Consider the following 25,000-nt stretch of genomic DNA (forward strand, 5'->3'; position numbering starts at 1 on the left):
AAATTGACACGCCGTTTGTGTAGTCATGGGTTTAATCCTTAATTATGCCTAAGGGTAATATCATTGGACAGAATGCTTATTACATTGTTTAGCCAATCATCATCATGTACTTTTCTCTATATTGTTTCAAAGGGTTCTGTTCCTTTCATTCACACTGGATTTTCTATCTTTCCTGATATACTTCATACCAGCATTTCTTAAACCTGGTCCCCGAAGACCCAAAGGGGTTCACCTTTTAGTTTTTACCCTAGCACTGCACACCTGATTCCACTAATCAACTCATCATCAAACCTCTGATCAGTGGAACCACGTGAGTGTAACACTAGAGCAAAAACTACAATGTGGACAACGTTGAGTCCCCAGGACCTGTTTTTACAGGATACACATTCCACCTTGAATAACACTTGTATTTCCATTTACTCCATTTTGCTTTTCCCGTGTTTCATTGCGTTGTTATCACCTTGCTGTGTCCCCTGGCCCGTGACACCGTCGTCATTACCACCACGCTGAATATGTTCCATTCCCATAGCATCATAGCAACTGTCCACCTGTTTCTCTGGCTCGCCAATTAATTAACAGAGGAATAAAAAAAAACTCATTGAGAGTCACGACACCCAGCCTATCTGCTGACTTAGTAGTTGTCCTTCGTTTCAGTAGTTATCGTCCAGCTTACTCATGCTTTCACGAGGATCCTCTTTTGATGTCTTGTGTGTGTGTGTGTGTGTGTGTGTGTGTGTGTGTGTGTGTGTGTGTGTGTGTGTGTGTGTGTGTGTGTGTGTGTGTGTGTGTGTGTGTGTGTGTGTGTAATTTGTCCAATCAATGATGTCGGCGTGCAGAATTGATTTCTGCCGTAACATCAGGTACATGGTATCTTTAATTAGTGACTACTCGCGACGCTATTACCGGATTTATCATCATAAATTACTAACAGGAAGATACATTAATTCATTATGTTCTAATCTATAAGAAGTGCTTGTAGTGTACAAAGCCCACTGGACCATGCACCTTTATGTATTGTTTGAAGTGTACAAGTGTGCACTACGTCATGTACCTTTATGTATTGTTTTAAGTGTACAAGTGTGCACTACGTCATGTACCTTTATGTATTGTTTGAAGTGTACAAGTGTGCACTACGTCATGTACCTTTATGTATTGTTTGAAGTGTACAAGTGTGCACTACGTCATGTACCTTTATGTATTGTTTTAAGTGTACAAGTGTGCACTACATCATGTACCTTTATGTATTGTTTTAAGTGTACAAGTGTGCACTACATCATGTACCTTTATGTTTATTGTTTTCCCACAGGATGGTTTATTAAGGTGTAGCTCTATGGTTTCATTAAGGTACCTTTATGGATGGTTTTATTAAGTAGCTAGCTCCAAGTGGTTTATTAAGGTAGCACTACATCATGGTTTATTACCTTTATGGTTTATTAAGTTTTAACAGGATGGTTTATTAGGTAGCTGCTCCAACAGGATGTTTATTAAGGTAGCTAGCTCATGCCTTTAGGCCTCCAACAGGATGCTTCAGAGGGATGGTTTATTAAGGTAGCTAGCTCCAACAGGATGGTTTATTTATTAAGGCTCCAGCAGGATGGTTTATTAAGGTAGCTTAACAGGATGGTTTATTACTAGCTCCAACAGGATGGTTTATTAAGGTAACTAGCTCCAACAGGATGGTTTATTAAGGTAGCTAGCTCCAACAGGATGGTTTATTAAGGTAGCTCCAGGTTTATTAAGGTAGCTAGCCAACAGGATGGTTTATTAAGGTAGCTAGCTCCAACAGGATGGTTTATTAAGGTAGCTAGCTCCAACAGGATGGTTTATTAAGGTAGCTAGCTCCAACAGGATGGTTTATTAAGGTAGCTAGCTCCAACAGGATGGTTTATTAAGGTAGCTAGCTCCAACAGGATGGTTTATTAAGGTAGCTAGCTCCAACAGGATGGTTTATTAAGGTAACTAGCTCCAACAGGATGGTTTATTAAGGTAGCTAGCTCTGGTTTATTAAGGTAACTAGCTCTAACAGGATGGTTTATTAAGGTAGCAGGGATGGTTTATTAAGGTAGCTCTAACAGGATGGTTTATTAAGCTAGCTCCAACAGGATGGTTTATTAAGGTAGCTAGGATGGTTTATTAAGGTAACTCCAACAGGATGGTTTATTTATTTTAAGGTAGCTGGTTTATTAAGGTAACTAGCTCCAACAGGATGGTTTATTAAGGTAGCTAGCTCCAACAGGATGGTTTATTAAGGTAACTAGCTCCCACAGGATGGTTTATTAAGGTAGCTAGCTCTAACAGGATGGTTTATTAAGGTAGCTAGCTCTAACAGGATGGTTTATTAAGGTAGCTAGCTCTAACAGGATGGTTTATTAAGGTAGCCAGCTCCAACCGGATGGTTTATTAAGGTAGCTAGCTCTAACAGAGGGGTTTACTAAGGTAGCTAGCTCTAACATGATGTTTTATTAAGGTAGCTAGCTCTAACAGAGGGGTTTATTAAGGTAGCTAGCTCTAACAGAGGGGTTTACTAAGGTAGCTAGCTCTAACAGGATGGTTTATTAAGGTAGCCAGCTCTAACAGGATGGTTTATTAATTAAGGTAGCTAGCTCTAAGCTCTCAGTCATGGCCAAGCTAGTAGGCCTTTCCATTTATATTTTTCCATTAGTGTTTGACAGTGCTTTTAATTTGTGTTATTTCCATTCTACTTCCTCTTTGTCCTTTAGCACCCAATTACACCAGACAGAATACCCCAACATTATAATCCGAATACCTTGCATTATAATCCATACAAGCTGTAGCCTGGGGTTTTATTTTTAATTTTTTTGATAGGTGGAAAGAGATAAAAAACAAAAACGTTATCTGTAGGCTATGATTATTGTTGAAGGTCTGCCCTAAAGCTGCTCCATCTGTTCTCCATCATAATAACCCTAGGAGATTGCAGTGTCATACTGCCATGATATAAACAGTCTGCTCAATTAAACTAACACGACGATGCTGGAAACGCATAGAATCAGTGGTGGTCTATCATGTTGTCACAGGCTTCGATATAATAGAATTACTTCATATTATCCACACAACTGCTATTTTATTAAGGCCTCGTCCCCAGGCTGGCGCAAGAGGATTACGCAAAGCATTAAAAATGTATTTCAAATTCTGTAGGATAGAAGTGGCAAAACCCCTGAATCGACAGAGACCTAGACACAGTGCTACTTTCAACAGACCTAGAGACAGTGCTAATTTCAACAGACCTAGAGACAGTGCTAATTTCAACAGACCTAGAGACAGTGCTAATTTCAACAGACCTAGAGACAGTGCTAATTTCAACAGACCTGGAGACAGTGCTAATTTCAACAGACCTAATTTCAACAGACATGAGACAGTGCTAATTTCAGTGCTAATTTCAACAGACCTAGAGACAGTGCTAATTTCAACAGACATGGAGACAGTGCTAATTTCAACAGACCTAGAGACAGTGCTAATTTCAACAGACCTAGAGACAGTGCTAATTTCAACAGACCTAGAGACAGTGCTAATTTCAACAGACATGGAGACAGTGCTAATTTCAACAGACCTAGAGACAGTGCTAATTTCAACAGACCTAGAGACAGTTTCAACAGACCTAATTTCAACAGACATGGAGACAGACCTGGACATGGAGACAGTGCTAATTTCAACAGACATAGAGACAGTGCTAATTTCAACAGACCTAGAGACAGTGCTAATTTCAACAGACCTAGAGACAGTGCTAATTTCAACAGACCTAGAGACAGTGCTAATTTCAACAGACCTAGAGACAGTGCTAATTTCAACAGACCTAGAGACAGTGCTAATTTCAGAGACAGACAGAGACAGTGCTAATTTCAACAGACCTAGAGACAGTGCTAATTTCAACAGACCTAGAGACAGTGCTAATTTCAACAGACCTAGAGACAGACCTGAGACAGTGCTAATTTCAACAGACCTAGAGACAGTGCTAATTTCAACAGACCTAGAGACAGTGCTAATTTCAACAGACCTAGAGACAGTGCTAATTTCAACAGACCTAGAGACAGTGCTAATTTCAACAGACAGACCTAATTTCAACAGACCTAGAGACAGTGCTAATTTCAACAGACCTAGACAGTGCTAATTTCAACAGACCTAGAGACAGTGCTAATTTCAACAGACCTAGAGACAGTGACCTAGAGACAGTTAATTTCAACAGACCTAGAGACAGTGCTAATTTCAACAGACCTAGAGACAGTGCTAATTTCAACAGACCTAGAGACAGTGCTAATTTCAACAGACCTAGAGACAGTGCTAATTTCAACAGACCTAGAGACAGTGCTAATTTCAACAGACCTAGAGACAGTGCTAATTTCAACAGACATAGAGACAGTGCTAATTTCAACAGACCTAGAGACAGTGCTAATTTCAACAGACCTAGAGACAGTGCTAATTTCAACAGACCTAGAGACAGTGCTAATTTCAACATCAGAGGTACTCATGATGAAACTACTTCTAAAGGCAACAGCACATTGGGCACAGATGTCAGTTCAATGTCTGGCTTTGATTTACATTTGGTTGAGTTGTCAACAACATTTTTGTAAATCCAATCAGTATTCCACATTGATTCAACATCCTCACATTGCATGTTTTGTTGTTGTTGTTGTTGTGGAAACAACGTTGATTGAAGCAGTTTTTTTTGGCCCAGTGGGACCTGAACAAGTGTCTCTGAACTGAACACTCCTCTCATAGTTATTTCCTTACACAGACATCGGTTTAACTCTCTTCCTCCAGACATTTACATTTACATAATCTATTTACATTTGATTAATTTGACAGAAGCTTTTATCCTGAGAGACTTATCAGTGGGCAACAAAAAAAGGGTTGATGTTTTCCTTTTAATCCATTTTGACAACTGGGTTATAATCAGTACCTGCACAATCTCATGTCTTCCTTCACCTTGGCATTAATCCCTGTACATCCTGTACATACTATACCTATCCCAGTGATTCAACCTTCTCCTGTGTGATACCACAGGTGTGTGGATCCATACTGCAGGATTAGGATCTATACAGGGTTGTTGCAGACCTGGGTTCAAACGCTATTTGAAATCTTTCAGATAACCTTGAGAGTTTGCTTTAGTCTGCACGTGGAGTTTTTCTTCATGTATTGCGGGCAGTGTTTGTAGTTTTTTTGTCTTGACATTTTGGAATATTGGTTTATTGCACCTAGAAACCTATGGCTTAATCACTCTCAATCAGCAGGTGTTTAGTATTTGAAATGATTTCAAATACTAATTGAGCCCAGGTCTGGAGACAGGAGTGTGCTGCTGTTTACCAGCTGCTGGTATAATCAGGTAGTCCTACCCTGGGAGGATTAGCACATTGTCTCTGGCTCAGATATAGATCAGTCATTTCACATTTCCTCCTCCAGGATGACTGCTTAACAGAGATTCTGACAGACTATCGCGCTCACTCAGCGTCGCTCTTCTACATCGTATTGTCAAATATGTTGAAGCCCATTTTTTTTTTTTTTTTCACCTTTATTTAACCAGGTAGGCTAGTTGAGAACAAGTTCTCATTTGCAACTGCGACCTGGCCAAGATAAAGCATAGCAGTGTGAACAGACAACACAGAGTTACACATGGAGTAAACAATTAACAAGTCAATAACACAGTAGAAGAAAAGGGGAGTCTATGTACAATGTGTGCAAAAGGCATGAGGAGGTAGGCGAATAATTACAATATTGCAGATTAACACTGGAGTGATAAATGATCAGATGATCATGTACAGGTAGAGATATTGGTGTGCAAAAGAGCAGAAAAGTAAATAAATAAAAACTGTGGGGATGAGGTAGGTGAAAATGGGTGGGCTGTTTACCAATAGATTATGTACAGCTGCAGCGATCGGTTAGCTGCTCAGATAGCAGATGTTTGAAGTTGGTGAGGGAGATAAAAGTCTCCAACTTCAGCGATTTTTGCAATTCGTTCCAGTCACAGGCAGCAGAGTACTGGAACGAAAGGCGGCCGAATGAGGTGTTGGCTTTAGGGATGATCAGTGAGATACACCTGCTGGAGCGCGTGCTACGGATGGGTGTTGCCATCGTGACCAGTGAACTGAGATAAGGCGGAGCTTTACCTAGCATGGCCTTGTAGATGACCTGGAGCCAGTGGGTCTGGCGACGAATATGTAGCGAGGGCCAGCCGACTAGAGCATACAAGTCGCAGTGGTGGGTAGTATAAGGTGCTTTAGTGACAAAACGGATGGCACTGTGATAAACTGCATCCAGTTTGCTGAGTAGAGTGTTGGAAGCAATTTTGTAGATGACATCGCCTGGTTGTAAATCCAAGTGAAGTGAGCTGAGTAATTGAACAAAAGGGCTCTGAGAAGTGATCTATATAAACCCTTTAAACATTTCAAAGAGAAAATTACAAGTGTTTAATTATTTTTTGTTATTGTAATATAGTGGGTACAGTAACATTAGAACTTAAAAAAAAAAATTATACTTTAATTTTAAGGAAAATGTTTTGATATATTTCTTTAGTAAAAATGGTATGTTTAGCTCACATAATATAATGTAAAAGTATGTATTAAGTTTGTCTGTTATAGAATAAACGTGTCAGAAAAGAAATGTAGACGTGAATAAGCGGTGGGGGAGGGAGGTGTGATGGCTGATAAACAGCGCCCCCTGTCAGTCATCTAAGGTATATATAAATCATTGGTTCTGAGGCACTACAACTTCACATCTACTAGTTAGTATAGACATTGGAATTTACACTCTGAGAAAAAATGACTACACTCTTAGAAAAAAAAGAACCTAAAATGGTTCTTCCACTGTTCCCATATAGGAGAACCCTTTGAAGAACCATTTTTAGTTCCAGGTAGAACCCTTTTAGGTTCCGGGTAGAACCCTCTGTGGAAAGGTTTCTACATGGAACCCAAAAGGGTTCTACCTGGAACCATAATGGGTTCTTCAAAGGGTTCTCCTATATGGGAATAGTGGAAGAACCATTTTAGGTTCTTTTTTTTCTAAGAGTGTAGTCATTTCTTGAAGAATTGTCCTCTCCCCTGTCTTGGCCTCGGAAACACTGTCTGCTCTTTATATCTCGTTATATACAGTATTTATGTCATTTCAAACAAGTGAAAAAGTTATTATCAAACAGAACATCATAAAAATAAACTCTCCATCAAGTCACTTCTCAAAAACGTATCAAAAAACATTAATGATGTGTGAAGATTTAATAGGTATGAGAGAGAATTTTAATCGTTTCAAAATAATTTTCTCCTCGAAAATCACCTTACCTAGTCTGACATAGAATAGCCCTTTTCAATATTCACTCTGCACGTCTTTATGAACGCTGGAAAGACATATGTGACATCATATATATGACATCTTAATGCCTTATTATCCCCATGATCATATAATGGCACCAAATGGTACCCTCGTCCCTATATAGTGCACTACTTTGGACCAGAGTCCCATGGGAATAGGGTGCCAATTAGTGTCTAATACAGGAGTATAGTACCAGGGCCTTATGTTGGTATCTAATACAGGAGTAAAGTACCAGGGCCTTATGTTGGTGTCTAATACAGGAGTATAGTACCAGGGCCTTATGTTGGTATCTAATACAGTAGTAAAGTACCAGGGCCTTATGTTGGTATCTAATACAGGAGTAAAGTACCAGGGCCTTATGTTGGTGTCTAATACAGGAGTATAGTACCAGGGCCTTATGTTGGTGTCTAATACAGGAGTATAGTACCAGGGCCTTATGTTGGTATCTAATACAGGAGTAAAGTACCAGGGCCTTATGTTGGTATCTAATACAGGAGTAAAGTACCAGGGCCTTATGTTGGTGTCTAATACAGGAGTATAGTACCAGGGCCTTATGTTGGTATCTAATACAGGAGTATTGTACCAGGGCCTTATGTTGGTATCTAATACAGGAGTAAAGTACCAGGGCCTTATGTTGGTATCTAATACAGGAGTATAGTACCAGGGCCTTATGTTGGTATCTAATACAGGAGTATAGTACCAGGGCCTTATGTTGGTATCTAATACAGGAGTATAGTACCAGGGCCTTATGTTGGTATCTAATACAGGAGTATAGTACCAGGGCCTTATGTTGGTATCTAATACAGGAGTAAAGTACCAGGGCCTTATGTTGGTATCTAATACAGTAGTAAACGGTGGCAATGTGAGTCAGAAGCGCAAAACTTTGTTGGTTGGTCGGATCGTGAGCGAGCGGCAGCGTGTTCCTTCTTCGTGTTCCCCCACTCTCCTTTTTTTTTCTTGTTTCCTCGCTCTCATTCATTTCCTCCCTATTAAAACCACCAGGCAGCTAATGCACAGTACAATTACTGAGGCTGATAATGAACTTCCCTTTGTGACTCTTTAATGAACGTATTGCACTGTGTATAAAACAAGCTGCTCCTGCATCGCTGTCGGGCCGACTGAGAACTCTTTCTTCATCGACTTTACAGAACAGGCCCTCGAGGTCTGTCTATCCTATCTGGAAAGTGGACACACCTGACCAATTTAACTTTTCTCAGTTGTATTATGCTGTTGTTGTTATTGTTGTTGTTGTTATTGTTGGTGTTGTTATTGTTGGTGGTGTTGTTGTTATTGTTGTTGTTATTGTTGTTGTTGGTGTTGTTGTGCCCCTGCTCACCCCTTTGAAATGAGCGACTAACCTCCTCTTTCCTGACCTCTGTGTCTTCTCACCAGGCCGTGCCCTACTCCACATACCCTACACTTCCGGGCCTCCACCCTCTTCCCGTCCCTATTGCCCGTCCGTCCCTCCCTCCCTCCCTCTGTAGTGAGTCATGAAGTGGTCCCTGTGGAGCCTACTGCTGCTGGTGGTGCGTCTGTGTTCCCCAGGACGAAGTGACTGCCAGGGTGACTGCCTGGCCTGTGGTCTCCTACTACCCCTACCCAACCCCCAGACCCAGCAGCAAACATTCAACACACTGGTGAGTGACTGTGTGTGTGTGTGTGTGTATGTCCTGCATGCAGAATGGGGATGATGGTTGTATGGATGATGGATGATGGTTGTATGGATGATGGTTGTATGGATGATGGATGTGTGGATGGATGATGGTTGTATGGATGTTGTGTGGATGGATGATGGTTATATGGATGATGGTTGTATGGCTGTGTGGATGATATATGGTGGTTGTATGGATGAAGGGTGTATGGTTGTGTGGCTGATGGATGTGTGGATGATGGATGTATGGATGATGGTTGTATGGATGATGGTGGATGATAGATGATGGTTGTATGGATGATGATGATGGTTGTATGGATGATAGATGATGGTTGTATGGATGATAGATGATGGTTGTATGGATGATAGATGATGGTTGTATGGATGATGGTTGTATGGATGATAGATGATGGTTGTATGGATGATAGATGATGGTTGTATGGATGATGGTTGTATGGATGATAGATGATGGTTGTATGGATGATGGTTGTATGGATGATGGATGATGGTTGTATGGATGATGGTTGTATGGATGTGTGGATGATAGATGATGGTTGTATGGATGATGGTTGTATGGATGATAGATGATGGTTGTATGGATGTATGGATGATAGATGATGGTTGTATGGATGATAGATGATGGTTGTATGGATGATAGATGATGGTTGTATGGATGTGTGGATGATAGATGATGGTTGTATGGATGATAGATGATGGTTGTATGGATGATGGTTGTATGGATGATAGATGATGGTTGTATGGATGATAGATGATGGTTGTATGGATGAAAGTTGTAGTGTGATCATCATTGTTTATTTGGAGAAAAAAAACTTTCTCCCTAAAAGTTTTACGACACAGCATTTACAAGTTAGAACAGTAATTGGGTATTCTGCCATTAAGGTGACTCATGGGATGTAGCAGTGCTAATGTAGATAATCATTCTAATGATGCTTCTGACTGAGGCAGCTTAACGAAGCAAATAGCACACCTGGGTTTAAACACTATTAGAAATATATTTTTTTGGTGTTTGCTCTAGCTTGCCTGGAATGCCAGATGGGGTGATGAGTTTTTCAGTACTGGGACTATTCTATAGGTTCCATTAAGCCAGTCAAGCTTAATCAAGCCCAGCTCATGTATTTGAAATGGTTTCAAATACTCTTTGAACCCAAGTAGTTCTGAGACATAGCAGTGCTGATAATGATTATGTGGGCTGGTGCAGCTGGGTGATAGAGCTCTGTGGTAATTTAGCAGCTAATTGGCTGTTGCAGCTGGGGGATGGAGCTCTGTGGTAATATAGCAGCTAATTGGCTGGTGCAGCTGGGGATGGAGCTCTGTGGTAATATAGCAGCTAATTGGTTGGTGCAGCTGGGGATGGAACTCTGTGGTAATATAGCAGCTAATTGATTGGTGCAGCTGGGGATGGAGCTCTGTGGTAATATAGCAGCTAATTGATTGGTGCAGCTGGAGTTGGAGCTCTGTGGTAATATAGCAGCTAATTGGTTGGTGCAGCTGGGTGATGGAGCTCTGTGGTAATATAGCAGCTAATTGGCTGGTGCAGCTGGGTGATGGAGCTCTGTGGTAATATAGCAGCTAATTGGTTGGTGCAGCTGGGGATGGAGCTCTGTGGTAATATAGCAGCTAATTGGCTGGTGCAGCTGGGTGATGGAGCTCTGTGGTAATATAGCAGCTAATTGGCTGGTGCAGCTGGGGATGGAGCTCTGTGGTAATATAGCAGCTAATTGGTTGGTGCAGCTGGGGAAAGAGCTCGGTGGTGCTCTGTATTAGCTGTTTATGAGGGTGATGCAGACAGAGATTGATGATTGACACATTGTATCAGGAACTTCTAGATGGAAAGATTGTGGTTTTATTGTTACATAGATTCCCCACCACTCACTGAGAGATTGTGAGGCCATTACATGGTCTGCATTCACACACACACACACACACACACACACACACACAAATTGCTGCAACGATCTGACGTGAGGAGAATCTCCCGGTGATCCCATTTCCATTTGATACGGATAAATCATTTCCGTCAAAAGCTACCCATTCTCTTTTGATGTGAGCCGCATTTCACACAACTCTCTTCAATTCATCTCCAATCCGAAGGGGATTAGTTAACAGGATTTACTGTTTACTTCATCAAAACTGACAATTACAGCTATCATGGGCCTGTCAGGTACGGCATGAGTCTCAAATGAGTCCCTTTAACCCAAACAAACGTACAGGGCTACTTGACGCAGAGGACATATAGTCTTGACTCTACTAACACCTCTCCCTGTCATTCTCTGTCCACAGGTGTGTCTGTTGGAGTGTGAGGGTCACGTCTCTACTGCCCTCACCTGGGAGCTGTGTCAGCGAGCCATCCTACCGCACTACCTCCTCCCACCAGATGGCGGTGCTGTGTCTAAGAGAGCAGCAGAGGAGCTGAACCTGGGCCCTGTACACCTGGAGTCTGATGGACAACTCCTCTACTCTGCAGCCATGGAGCACTACCAGCAGGACAGAGAAGACCAGGAAGACAGGGCCCTGGAGCAACGTGATGCCCAGTACGACTCCTCCCCACTGGGCTCGACCGAGGAGGAAGACTCCCTGGCTCTGGAAAACAGGGAGGAGAAGAAGGAGGAAGAGGACAGGAGGAGGAGCAGTCAGGGGGAGGAAGGAGATGAGGAGGAGGAGGCCACGGTCCAGCTGACCAAGCGTTTCGGGGGCTTCCTGAAAGGTCACCATGGTTATAGGAAGTTTATTGGCGGGCCGGTGGGGCGGCCACTGCAGAAACGCCTAGGAGGGTTCATCGGGATCAGGAAGTCGGCCAGGAAGTGGAACAACCAGAAGAGGGTGAGCCAGCTCCTCCGGCAGTACTTGGGGATGACCAGCAGCAGCATCCCTGGCCGCGGTGTTGGTCGGTTCAATAACCCAGGCCAGGGATTCAGGAGGCTACCCAGCCGGCTGTAGCCTCCCCTTCCCTCCACAACCCCCTGAGGGAGCAGAATTCTCTTCTCCCCTTCCCTCCACAACCCCCTGGGGGAGCAGAATTCTCTTCTCCCCTTCCCTCCACAACCCCCTGGGGGAGCAGAATTCTCTTCTCCCTGTGCCTCCACCCTCCCAAGTACCTCCATAGAAATTATAATAACTTTAGTTTACCGTTTGTCTACTATTATTTCAGTGTTCTATTCCTATAGTTACCAACTATGTCTACAGGGACCGTGAACTCCCTCGTACCTCATCAGCATAATGAAGAAGAGAAACGATATGGTCATTCTGAAACCCATCCGGTGTTGTGAAGAGAAGTAAGGGACGTTTCCTTCCAACCAATCAATGTTTCTCCCACTCTACCGCCCCAGTTAATGAACTTGCATCCTGAAAAATAAAAGTACAATGTAATATTGTGTGTCAGTATCGTAAAATCCAGACGACATGATACTAGATCGTGGATATAATACCAACCCATGTTAGGATGATGACTGGATGGATGTTTATGATGTATGTATGCACTTTAACTTAGCTTGAGCGAGTGAGGGGTTGCATTTGTTATTTGCACTGTTCACAGTCTCTGGGTCATTAAAGAACTGGTGATCTGCATCTTCTCTATTCTGAGAATATACTGTATGTCACTGGGCAGAGAACAGTCGTCAGTCACTATCTGGCCAAGTTGCAAAGTTGGAAGCCCCTGCCTATTCTACAATTTCTCTTCTTAAAATCTGATTTTAAACCTAACCCTAACCTTAATCCTAAACTTAACCTTTACCTCCAACCTTAGGCTTGCCCACCTCATTTTTTATTTACACCAAAAAGTTCCTTTTAGTTTTTCAAAAATGTTTCTCCTTTTCCATAAATGTTTACTATATAGCCAATTTAGATTTTGCAGCTTGGGCATATAGTGGGAACCGCAGATTGGATCAGGTAACAGACAGTAGATATTAGGGTAACACTGCCAACTGGTGTTGTGTTGGTAGAGTAGAATCAGCATCCCAGAAAGTAGGGTAACACTGCCCCCTGGTGTTGTGTTGGTAGAGTAGATCAGCATCCCAGACAGTAGCGTAACACTGCCCCCTGGTGTTGTGTTGGTAGAGTAGATCAGCATCCCAGACAGTAGGGTAACACTGCCCCCTGGTGTTGGTAGAGTAGAATCAGCATCCCAGACAGTAGTGTAACACTGCCCCCTGGTGTTGTGTTGGTAGATCCGCATCCCAGACAGTAGGGTAACACTGCCCCCTGGTGTTGTGTTGGTAGAGTAGATCAGCTTCCCAGAGAGTAGGGTAACACTGCCCCCTGGTGTTGGTAGAGTAGATCAGCATCCCAGACAGTAGGGTAACACTGCCCCCTGGTGTTGGTAGAGTAGATCAGCATCCCAGACAGTAGGTTAACACTGCCCCCTGGTGTTGGTAGTGTAGAATCAGCATCCCAGACAGTAGTGTAACACTGCCCCCTGGTGTTGTGTTGGTAGATCCGCATCCCAGACAGTAGGGTAACACTGCCCCCTGGTGTTGTGTTGGTAGAGTAGATCAGCTTCCCAGAGAGTAGGGTAACACTGCCCCCTGGTGTTGGTAGAGTAGATCAGCATCCCAGACAGTAGGGTAACACTGCCCCCTGGTGTTGGTAGAGTAGATCAGCATCCCAGACAGTAAGGTAACACTGCCCCCTGGTGTTGTGTTGGTAGAGTAGATCAGCATCCCAGACAGTAGGGTAACATTGCCCCCTAGTGTTGGTAGAGTAGATCAGCATCCCAGAAAGTAAGGTAACACTGCCCCCTGGTGTTGTGTTGGTAGAGTAGATCAGCATCCCAGACAGTAGGGTACCACTGCCCCCTGGTGTTGGTAGAGTAGATCCGCATCCCAGACAGTAGGGTAACACTGCCCCCTGGTGTTGGTAGAGTAGATCCGCATCCCAGACAGTAGGGTAACACTGCCCCCTGGTGTTGTGTTGGTAGAGTAGATCAGCATCCCAGACAGTAGGGTAACACTGCCCCCTGGTGTTGGTAGAGTAGAATCAGCATCCCAGACAGTAGGGTAACACTGCCCCCTGGTGTTGGTAGAGTAGATCAGCATCTCAGACAGTAGGGTAACACTGCCCCCTGGTGTTGGTAGAGTAGATCAGCATCCCAGACAGTAGGGTAACACTGCCCCCTGGTGTTGGTAGAGTAGATCAGCATCCCAGAGAGTAGGGTAACACTGCCCCCTGGGGTTGGTAGAGTAGAATCAGCATCCCAGACAGTAGGGTAACACTGCCCCCTGGTGTTGGTAGAGTAGATCAGCATCCCAGACAGTAGGGTAACACTGCCCCCTGGTGTTGTGTTGGTAGAGTAGATCAGCATCCCAGACAGTAGTGTACCACTGCCCCCTGGTGTTGGTAGAGTAGATCAGCATCCCAGCCTGTAGGGTAACACTGCCCCCTGGTGTTGTGTTGGTAGAGTAGATCAGCATCCCAGAGAGTAGGGTAACACTGCCCCCTGGTGTTGGTAGAGTAGATCAGCATCCCAGAGAGTAGGGTAACACTGCCCCCTGGGGTTGGTAGAGTAGAATCAGCATCCCAGACAGTAGGGTAACACTGCCTCCTGGTGTTGGTAGAGTAGATCAGCATCCCAGACAGTAAGGTAACACTGCCCCCTGGTGTTGTGTTGGTAGAGTAGATCAGCATCCCAGACAGTAGGGTAACACTGCCCCCTGGTGTTGGTAGAGTAGATCAGCATCCCAGACAGTAGGGTAACATTGCCCCCTAGTGTTGGTAGAGTAGATCAGCATCCCAGAAAGTAAGGTAACACTGCCCCCTGGTGTTGGTAGAGTAGATCCGCATCCCAGACAGTAGGGTAACACTGCCCCCTGGTGTTGGTAGAGTAGATCCGCATCCCAGACATTTAACATTGCCCCCTTTTGTGTTGGTAGAGTAGATCAGCATCCCAGACAGTAGGGTAACACTGCCCCCTGGTGTTGGTAGAGTAGAATCAGCATCCCAGACAGTAGGGTAACACTGCCCCCTGGTGTTGGTAGAGTAGATCAGCATCTCAGACAGTAGGGTAACACTGCCCCCTGGTGTTGGTAGAGTAGATCCGCATCCCAGACAGTAGGGTAACACTGCCCCCTGGTGTTGGTAGAGTAGATCAGCTTCCCAGAGAGTAGGGTAACACTGCCCCCTGGTGTTGGTAGAGTAGATCAGCATCCCAGACAGTAGGGTAACACTGCCCCCTGGTGTTGGTAGAGTAGATCAGCATCCCAGACAGTAGGGTAACACTGCCCCCTGGTGTTGTGTTGGTAGAGTAGATCAGCATCCCAGACAGTAGTGTACCACTGCCCCCTGGTGTTGGTAGAGTAGATCCGCATCCCAGACAGTAGGGTAACACTGCCCCCTGGTGTTGGTAGAGTAGATCAGCATCCCAGAGAGTAGGGTAACACTGCCCCCTGGTGTTGGTAGAGTAGATCAGCATCCCAGAGAGTAGGGTAACACTGCCCCCTGGGGTTGGTAGAGTAGAATCAGCATCCCAGACAGTAGGGTAACACTGCCCCCTGGTGTTGGTAGAGTAGATCAGCATCCCAGACAGTAAGGTAACACTGCCCCCTGGTGTTGTGTTGGTAGAGTAGATCAGCATCCCAGACAGTAGGGTAACACTGCCCCCTGGTGTTGGTAGAGTAGATCAGATCAGCATCACTGCCCCCTGGTGTTGGTAGACAGCATCCCAGGTAGGGTAACACTGCCCCCTGGTGTTGGTAGAGTAGAATCAGCATCCCAGACAGTAGGGTAACACTGCCCCCTGGTGTTGTGTTGGTAGAGTAGATCAGCATCCCAGACAGTAGGGTAACACTGCCCCCTGGTGTTGGTAGAGTAGATCAGCATCCCAGACAGTAGGGTAACACTGCCCCCTGGTGTTGGTAGAGTAGATCCGCATCCCAGACAGTAGGGTAACACTGCCCCCTGGTGTTGTGTTGGTAGAGTAGATCAGCATCCCAGACAGTAGGGTAACACTGCCCCCTGGTGTTGGTAGAGTAGAATCAGCATCCCAGACAGTAGGGTAACACTGCCCCCTGGTGTTGGTAGAGTAGATCAGCATCTCAGACAGTAGTTGCCCCCTGGTGTGGTAGAGTAGAATCAGCATCCCAGACAGTAGGGTAACACTGCCCCCTGGTGTTGTGTTGGTAGAGTAGATCAGCATCCCAGAGAGTAGGGTAACAATGCCCCCTGGTGTTGTGTCCCAGACAGTAAGGTAACACTGCCCCCTGGTGTTGGTAGAGTAGATCAGCATCCCAGAGAGTAGGGTAACACTGCCCCCTGGTGTTGGTAGAGTAGATCAGCATCCCAGACAGTAGGGTAACATTGCCCCCTGGTGTTGGTAGAGTAGATCAGCATCCCAGACAGTAGGGTTACACTGCCCCCTGGTGTTGTGTTGGTAGAGTAGATCAGCATCCCAGACAGTAGGGTAACACTGCCCCCTGGTGTTGTGTTGGTAGAGTAGATCAGCATCCCAGACAGTAGGGTAACACTGCCCCCTGGTGTTGTGTTGGTAGAGTAGATCAGCATCCCAGACAGTAGGGTTACACTGCCCCCTGGTGTTGGTAGAGTAGATCAGCATCCCAGACAGTAAGGTAACACTGCCCCCTGGTGTTGGTAGAGTAGAATCAGCATCCCAGACAGTAGGGTAACATTGCCCCCTGGTGTTGGTAGAGTAGAATCAGCATCCCAGACAGTAAGGTAACACTGCCCCCTGGTGTTGTGTTGGTAGAGTAGATCAGCATCCCAGACAGTAGGGTAACGTTGCCCCCTGGTGTTGGTAGAGTAGAATCAGCATCCCAGACAGTAAGGTAACACTGCCCCCTGGTGTTGTGTTGGTAGAGTAGATCAGCATCCCAGACAGTAGGGTACCACTGCCCCCTGGTGTTGGTAGAGTAGATCAGCATCCCAGACAGTAGGGTAACAGTGCCCCCTGGTGTTGTGTTGGTAGAGTAGAATCAGCATCCCAGACAGTAGGGTAACACTGCCCCCTGGTGTTGGTAGAGTAGAATCAGCATCCCAGACAGTAGGGTAACACTGCCCCCTGGTGTTGGTAGAGTAGATCCGCATCCCAGACAGTAGGGTAACACTGCCCCCTGGTGTTGGTAGAGTAGATCATGTCCTGTATTTGTCTTCTAGGATACATACCAAACTGAATTTACCACCTATCTGATTTTAACAACAAAAAAAGGCAAGATGAGAGATATGTGCATGTTATCTTCTTGCTACTGTATGAAACAGTTTGTCTGCTTGTCTGAAAATACTCAATAACACAACACTATGTTATGGTTTTAGGTTAGAATTTCACCTGTTAGTGGTTGATATTGTTTTGCATACCTTTAGGCAGTATTTATCCAGTGGGGTATGTTAAAGAGTGTGTGTTTGTGAATACAGTGTACATTTTTAATGTGTATTATTGTTTAAAAGTCTTTAAGAAACCTCTATAGAGAAAAATATAATAAATGAGTTTGCTATTTCTCTTGTGGATTGTCGCTACAGAAAATTGTCAGTGCCCGATATTCTCAGCGGTTATTTCTGTTGATACATTATTTGAATGTCTTAATAACATTAGACAATACGTTTTTATTGTTTCATTAGAAGGCTAATACAAATTTAGTTGTCTAATTGCCTGATCCCTTGGTAGTGGTCCATTAGTAGAATTGGGTTCAATTCCAATTCAAATCAATCAATACAGAAAGTGTTTTGAATAAAAATTCTAAACTTGACAAACTTTTGAAATAATTCGCTTCTCCTCTTCCATTTATTGAGAAATCATTGAGAACAAACACAATTTTTTAAAATTGGAATTTCAGTTTAAATTCCTGAATTGACTGCCCAATTCAAAATGACCCCAATACTGTCCAGAAGCTTATACAGACAGAACCATAACAATGCTTACCAAGACGGGGAAGAGTAAAATACTGTTATGGAAGGAACTGACTCGATTAAAAACCACAACGAGTCAAACTAAATGTAGCTTTTATTTATCATTATCTTTGTAAAATACATTTCCATAAAATGTGCCAAAACATAAACATAAACTCTGCCTACCTCTCAGGCGGGACAGAAAGACAATCATTTAAAAAGAGACACAAACACAAAATAGTCCAAAGGAAGAACTCATAGACAGCACACCATGTAGAAGTAACAGGTTTCCATCACCTCCGTAGAGACCACAGGGAAGAATGAAATGTTGAAGAAGAAGCGAAAAAACATACAGTGGAAGGTGAGGAGAAATGCTCTCAGTGGAAGGTGAGGAGAAATGCTCTCAGTGGAAGGTGAGGAGAAATGCTCTCAGTGGAAGGTGTGTAGAGATGCTCTCAGTGAAGGTGAGGAGAAATGCTCTCAGTGGAAGGGGAGGAGAAATGCTCTCAGTGGAAGGTGAGGAGAAATGCTCTCAGTGGAAGGTGTGTAGAGATGCTCTCAGTGAAGGTGAGGAGAAATGCTCTCAGTAGAAGGTGAGGAGAAATGCTCTCAGTGGAAGGTGAGGAGAAATGCTCTCAGTGGAAGAAGCTCTCAGTGAAGGAGAAAATGCTCTCAGTGGAAGGTGAGGAGAAATGCTCTCAGTGAAGGTGAGGAGAAATGCTCTCAGTGAAAGGTGAGGAGAAATGCTCTCAGTGAAGGCGAGGAGAAATGCTCTCAGTGAAGGTGAGGAGAAATGCTCTCAGTGAAGGTGAGGAGAAATGCTCTCAGTGGAAGGTGAGGAGAAATGCTCTCAGTGAAGGTGCTCTCAGTGAAGGCGAGAAAATGCTCTCAGTGAAGGGGAGGAGAAATGCTCTCAGTGAAGGGGAGGAGAAATGCTCTCAGTGGAAGGTGAGGAGAAATGCTCTCAGTGAAGGTGAGGAGAAATGCTCTCAGTGGAAGGGGAGGAGAAATGCTCTCAGTGAAGGCGAGGAGAAATGCTCTCAGTGAAGGTGAGGAGAAATGCTCTCAGTGAAGGTGAGGAGAAATGCTCTCAGTGGAAGGTGAGGTGAGGAGGCGAAAAATGCTCTCAGTGAAGGTGAGGAGAAATGCTCTCAGTGAAGGTGAGGAGAAATGGTCTCAGTGGAAGGGGAGGAGAAATGCTCTCAGTGGAAGGTGAGGAGAAATGCTCTCAGTGGAAGGGGAGGAGAAATGCTCTCAGTGGAAGGTGAGGAGAAATGCTCTCAGTGAAGGTGAGGAGAAATGCTCTCAGTGGAAGGTGAGGAGAAATGCTCTCAGTGAAGGCGAGGAGAAATGCTCTCAGTGAAGGCGAGGAGAAATGCTCTCAGTGAAGGGGAGGAGAAATGCTCTCAGTGAAGGGGAGGAGAAATGCTCTCAGTGGAAGGTGAGGAGAAATGCTCTCAGTGAAGGTGAGGAGAAATGCTCTCAGTGAAGGTGCTCTCAGTGAGAAGAAATGCTCTCAGTGAAGGCGAGGAGAAATGCTCTCAGTGAAGGTGAGGAGAAATGCTCTCAGTGAAGGTGAGGAGAAATGCTCTCAGTGGAAGGTGAGGAGAAATGCTCTCAGTGAAGGCGAGGAGAAATGCTCTCAGTGAAGGTGAGGAGAAATGCTCTCAGTGAAGGTGAGGAGAAATGGTCTCAGTGGAAGGGGAGGAGAAATGCTCTCAGTGGAAGGTGAGGAGAAATGCTCTCAGTGGAAGGGGAGGAGAAATGCTCTCAGTGAGAAGGTGAAGGAGAAATGCTCTCAGTGGAAGGTGTGTAGAGATGCTCTCAGTGGAAGGGGAGGAGAAATGCTCTCAGTGAAGGTGAGGAGAAATGCTCTCAGTGGAAGGCGAGGAGAAATGCTCTCAGTGAAGGTGAGGAGAAATGCTCTCAGTGGAAGGTGTGTAGAGATGCTCTCAGTGGAAGGGGAGGAGAAATGCTCTCAGTGAAGGTGAGGAGAAATGCTCTCAGTGGAAGGTGTGTAGAGATGCTCTCAGTGGAAGGGGAGGAGAAATGCTCTCAGTGAAGGTGAGGAGAAATGCTCTCAGTGGAAGGTGAGGAGAAATGCTCTCTGGGAAGGTGAGGAGAAATGCTCTCAGTGAAGGTGAGGAGAAATGCTCTCAGTGGAAGGTGTGTAGAGATGCTCTCAGTGGAAGGGGAGGAGAAATGCTCTCAGTGAAGGTGAGGAGAAATGCTCTCAGTGGAAGGTGAAGAGAAATGCTCTCTGGGAAGGTGAGGAGAAATGCTCTCAGTGGAAGGTGTGTAGAGATGCTCTCAGTGGAAGGTGGAAGGAACCTGGGGACAGATCGGTTTCCTGTATAGAAGAAGAAGAATCCTGGATGGAGAGCAGTTAAGGGTTAGTTAGGCTAGTAGGATATGAAGCTAGCCTGATAGTACCGTACAGACCAGGCTAGTAGGAAATGAAGCTAGTCCACTAGTACCGTACAGACCAGGGAAGTAGGATATGAAGCTAGCCCGCTAGTACTATTCAGACCAGGCTAGTAGGATATGAAGCTAGCCCGATAGTACCGTACAGACCATACTAGTAGGATATGAAGCTAGCCCGCTAGTACTATTCAGACCAGGCTAGTAGGATATGAAGCTAGCCCGCTAGTACTATTCAGACCAGGCTAGTAGGATATGAAGCTAGCCCGATAGTACCGTACAGACCATACTAGTAGGATATGAAGCTAGCCCGCTAGTACTATTCAGATCACACCAGGCCAGTCAAAGTTTGTTCTTAGAAATATTGTATGGCGCATACTTTGGACCCAAATGTTACCCAGGGCAACTAGCCAGTGCCCATCCCTGTGTATAGCTAACTCCTATGGTTGTTGCCATGCTACACAGCACAAACAGGTCTGGGACGGAAGAACATTGGTAGGCCTACCACATAACACAGTCTAACCTACTAGCTACTAGCACCACCATCGCACACTGACGTACTTTTCAGGTCAACGTATAAAAAAACAGAACTATATTCCTCGAGGGGAAAATAAACAAGGTAGAAAAAAATGAAGTTGTTGTTGTTGATGGCTTTTACAGGCCCTGATCCTGATCGTCTCTTTTTCACTCTCTTTCTTTCATCATCCTTCGTTCACACACTCGTTTAGTCTGTGAAGCGCTGGCAGGCTTTCTTCCAGCGGCAGGCCGTGCACCACTGCTCCTTGTGCTCCACGCCGTACACCTTACGACACTTCTTAGCCTCCCCTCGTCCCTTCCTACAGGGACGAAACACAAGAAACGTTTCAGCCTCCCCTCGTCTCATCCTACAGGGATGATACACAAGAAACGTTTCAGCCTCCCCTCGTCCCTTCCTGCTGGGATGATACACGAGAAACGTTTCAGCCTCCCCTCGTCCCTTCCTACAGGGATGATACACAAGAAACGTTTCAGCCTCCCCTCGTCTCATCCTACAGGGACGAAACACAAGAAACGTTTCAGCCTCCCCTCGTCTCATCCTACAGGGATGATACACAAGAAACGTTTCAGCCTCCCCTCGTCCCTTCCTACAGGGACGAAACACAAGAAACGTTTCAGCCTCCCCTCGTCTCATCCTACAGGGATGATACACAAGAAACGTTTCAGCCTCCCCTCGTCCCTTCCTGCTGGGATGATACACGAGAAACGTTTCAGCCTCCCCTCGTCCCTTCCTACAGGGATGATACACAAGAAACGTTTCAGCCTCCCCTCGTCTCATCCTACAGGGACGAAACACAAGAAACGTTTCAGCCTCCCCTCGTCTCATCCTACAGGGATGATACACAAGAAACGTTTCAGCCTCCCCTCGTCCCTTCCTACAGGGACGAAACACAAGAAACGTTTCAGCCTCCCCTCGTCTCATCCTACAGGGATGATACACAAGAAACGTTTCAGCCTCCCCTCGTCCCTTCCTGCTGGGATGATACACAAGAAACGTTTCAGCCTCCCCTCGTCCCTTCCTACAGGGATGATACACGAGAAACGTTTCAGCCTCCCCTCGTCCCTTCCCACAGGGATGATACACAAGAAACGTTTCAGCCTCCCCTCACCCCTTCCCACAGGGATGATACACAAGAAACGGTTCAGCCTCCCCTCGCCCCTTCCTACAGGGATGATACAGACAGAGGGGAAAGAAGATAGTTGAGACATAATGGAGAGGAGAGATAGTTGAGAAAGAGAGGAGAGGAGAGATAGTTGAGAGGGAGAGGATAGATAGTTGAGACAGAGAGGAGAGGAGAGATAGTTGAGACAGAATGGAGAGGAGAGATAGTTGAGACAGAATGGAGAGGAGAGAAAGTTGAGACAGAATAGAGAGGAGAGATAGTTGAGACAGAATGGAGGAGGAGAGAATAGTTGAGACACAGGGGAGAGGAGAGATAGTTGAGACAGAGGGGAGAGGAGAGAATAGTTGAGACAGAAGTGACTATAGAGAAATAAGAAAGGCAGTCATAGGTGGTTCTAACCTGAAGGAGCAGTCATAGGTAGTTCTAACCTGAAGGAGCAGTCATAGGTTGTTCTAACCTGAAGGAGCAGTCATAGGTGGTTCTAACCTGAAGGAGCAGTCATAGGTAGTTCTAACCTGAAGGAGCAGACATAGGTAGTTCTAACCTGAAGGAGCAGTCATAGGTAGTTCTAACCTGAAGGAGCAGACATAGGTAGTTCTAACCTGAAGGAGCAGTCATAGGTAGTTCTAACCTGAAGGAGCAGACATAGGTAGTTCTAACCTGAAGGAGCAGTCATAGGTAGTTCTAACCTGAAGGAGCAGACATAGGTAGTTCTAACCTGAAGGAGCAGTCATAGGTAGTTCTAACCTGAAGGAGCAGTCATAGGTAGTTCTAACCTGAAGGAGCAGTCATAGGTGGTTCTAACCTGAAGGAGCAGTCATAGGTAGTTCTAACCTGAAGGAGCAGTCATAGGTAGTTCTAACCTGAAGGAGCAGACATAGGTAGTTCTAACCTGAAGGAGCAGTCATAGGTAGTTCTAACCTGAAGGAGCAGTCATAGGTAGTTCTAACCTGAAGGAGCAGACATAGGTAGTTCTAACCTGAAGGAGCAGTCATAGGTAGTTCTAACCTGAAGGAGCAGACATAGGTAGTTCTAACCTGAAGGAGCAGTCATAGGTAGTTCTAACCTGAAGGAGCAGTCATAGGTAGTTCTAACCTGAAGGAGCAGTCATAGGTAGTTCTAACCTGAAGGAGCAGTCATAGGTAGTTATAACCTGAAGGAGCAGTCATAGGTAGTTCTAACCTGAAGGAGCAGTCATAGGTAGTTCTAACCTGAAGGAGCAGTCATAGGTAGTTCTAACCTGAAGGAGCAGACATAGGTAGTTCTAACCTGAAGGAGCAGTCATAGGTAGTTCTAACCTGAAGGAGCAGTCATAGGTAGTTCTAACCTGAAGGAGCAGTCATAGGTAGTTCTAACCTGAAGGAGCAGTCATAGGTAGTTCTAACCTGAAGGAGCAGTCATAGGTAGTTCTAACCTGAAGGAGCAGACATAGGTAGTTCTAACCTGAAGGAGCAGTCATAGGTAGTTCTAACCTGAAGGAGCAGACATAGGTAGTTCTAACCTGAAGGAGCAGTCATAGGTAGTTCTAACCTGAAGGAGCAGTCATAGGTAGTTCTAACCTGAAGGAGCAGTCATAGGTAGTTCTAACCTGAAGGAGCAGTCATAGGTAGTTCTAACCTGAAGGAGCAGTCATAGGTAGTTCTAACCTGAAGGAGCAGTCATAGGTAGTTCTAACCTGAAGGAGCAGACATAGGTAGTTCTAACCTGAAGGAGCAGTCATAGGTAGTTCTAACCTGAAGGAGCAGTCATAGGTAGTTCTAACCTGAAGGAGCAGTCATGTGGTTCTAACCTGAAGGAGCAGTCATAGGTAGTTCTAACCTGAAGGAGCAGTCATAGGTAGTTCTAACCTGAAGGAGCAGACATAGGTAGTTCTAACCTGAAGGAGCAGTCATAGGTAGTTCTAACCTGAAGGAGCAGTCATAGGTAGTTCTAACCTGAAGGAGCAGACATAGGTAGTTCTAACCTGAAGGAGCAGTCATAGGTAGTTCTAACCTGAAGGAGCAGACATAGGTAGTTCTAACCTGAAGGAGCAGTCATAGGTAGTTCTAACCTGAAGGAGCAGTCATAGGTAGTTCTAACCTGAAGGAGCAGTCATAGGTAGTTCTAACCTGAAGGAGCAGTCATAGGTAGTTATAACCTGAAGGAGCAGTCATAGGTAGTTCTAACCTGAAGGAGCAGTCATAGGTAGTTCTAACCTGAAGGAGCAGTCATAGGTAGTTCTAACCTGAAGGAGCAGACATAGGTAGTTCTAACCTGAAGGAGCAGTCATAGGTAGTTCTAACCTGAAGGAGCAGTCATAGGTAGTTCTAACCTGAAGGAGCAGTCATAGGTAGTTCTAACCTGAAGGAGCAGTCATAGGTAGTTCTAACCTGAAGGAGCAGTCATAGGTAGTTCTAACCTGAAGGAGCAGACATAGGTAGTTCTAACCTGAAGGAGCAGTCATAGGTAGTTCTAACCTGAAGGAGCAGACATAGGTAGTTCTAACCTGAAGGAGCAGTCATAGGTAGTTCTAACCTGAAGGAGCAGTCATATGTAGTTCTAACCTGAAGGAGCAGTCATAGGTAGTTCTAACCTGAAGGAGCAGTCATAGGTAGTTCTAACCTGAAGGAGCAGTCATAGGTAGTTCTAACCTGAAGGAGCAGTCATAGGTAGTTCTAACCTGAAGGAGCAGACATAGGTAGTTCTAACCTGAAGGAGCAGTCATAGGTAGTTCTAACCTGAAGGAGCAGTCATAGGTAGTTCTAACCTGAAGGAGCAGTCATAGGTAGTTCTAACCTGAAGGAGCAGTCATAGGTAGTTCTAACCTGAAGGAGCAGTCATAGGTAGTTCTAACCTGAAGGAGCAGACATAGGTAGTTCTAACCTGAAGGAGCAGTCATAGGTAGTTCTAACCTGAAGGAGCAGACATAGGTAGTTCTAACCTGAAGGAGCAGTCATAGGTAGTTCTAACCTGAAGGAGCAGTCATATGTAGTTCTAACCTGAAGGAGCAGTCATAGGTAGTTCTAACCTGAAGGAGCAGTCATAGGTAGTTCTAACCTGAAGGAGCAGTCATAGGTAGTTCTAACCTGAAGGAGCAGTGAGAGCCCGACGGGGAGGCTGCTCTCAA

At 45.0% G+C, this 25,000-nt stretch overlaps 2 protein-coding genes across 4 annotated transcripts in view; one reads left to right on the top strand and one right to left on the bottom strand.

Annotated features, from left to right (window-relative positions):
- The first annotated feature begins 8,712 nt into the window (after positions 1-8,712).
- On the top strand, positions 8,713-12,374 carry LOC115120374 (prepronociceptin-like). Its single transcript, XM_029649302.2, has 2 exons — positions 8,713-8,951; positions 11,267-12,374. Exons 1-2 carry the CDS (start codon positions 8,805-8,807, stop codon positions 11,921-11,923), a joined length of 804 nt encoding a protein of 267 aa, XP_029505162.1. The 5' UTR covers positions 8,713-8,804; the 3' UTR covers positions 11,924-12,374.
- A 7,229-nt stretch (positions 12,375-19,603) lies between these two features.
- Positions 19,604-25,000, bottom strand: part of LOC115126288 (zinc finger protein 395-like) — a 25,019-nt gene continuing 19,622 nt past the window's right edge. For 2 of the 3 annotated variants that reach the window (XM_065026177.1, XM_065026176.1), the window contains exons 6-7: positions 24,960-25,000; positions 19,604-21,789 (exon numbers count right to left, since the gene is read on the bottom strand). The exon at positions 24,960-25,000 is cut by the window's right edge and continues 81 nt beyond it. In XM_065026177.1, the coding sequence (XP_064882249.1) occupies positions 20,958-21,789; positions 24,960-25,000 (873 nt within the window). In that variant the 3' untranslated portion in view covers positions 19,604-20,957. The remainder of the gene's footprint in view (positions 21,790-24,959) is intronic. The other variant, XM_065026178.1, reaches the window with a different exon arrangement.

Source organism: Oncorhynchus nerka, linkage group LG13, assembly GCF_034236695.1.
Source record: "Oncorhynchus nerka isolate Pitt River linkage group LG13, Oner_Uvic_2.0, whole genome shotgun sequence".
Lineage (NCBI taxonomy): Eukaryota > Metazoa > Chordata > Actinopteri > Salmoniformes > Salmonidae > Oncorhynchus > Oncorhynchus nerka.

Coding starts and splice junctions, on each gene's coding strand:
- LOC115120374 (XM_029649302.2), top strand. CDS start 8,805: ATGAAGTGGTCCCTGTGGAGCCTACTGCTGCTGGTGGTGCGTCTGTGT. Junction 8,952..11,266: donor AGCAAACATTCAACACACTG/GTGAGTGACTGT, acceptor CTCTGTCCACAG/GTGTGTCTGTTGGAGTGTGA.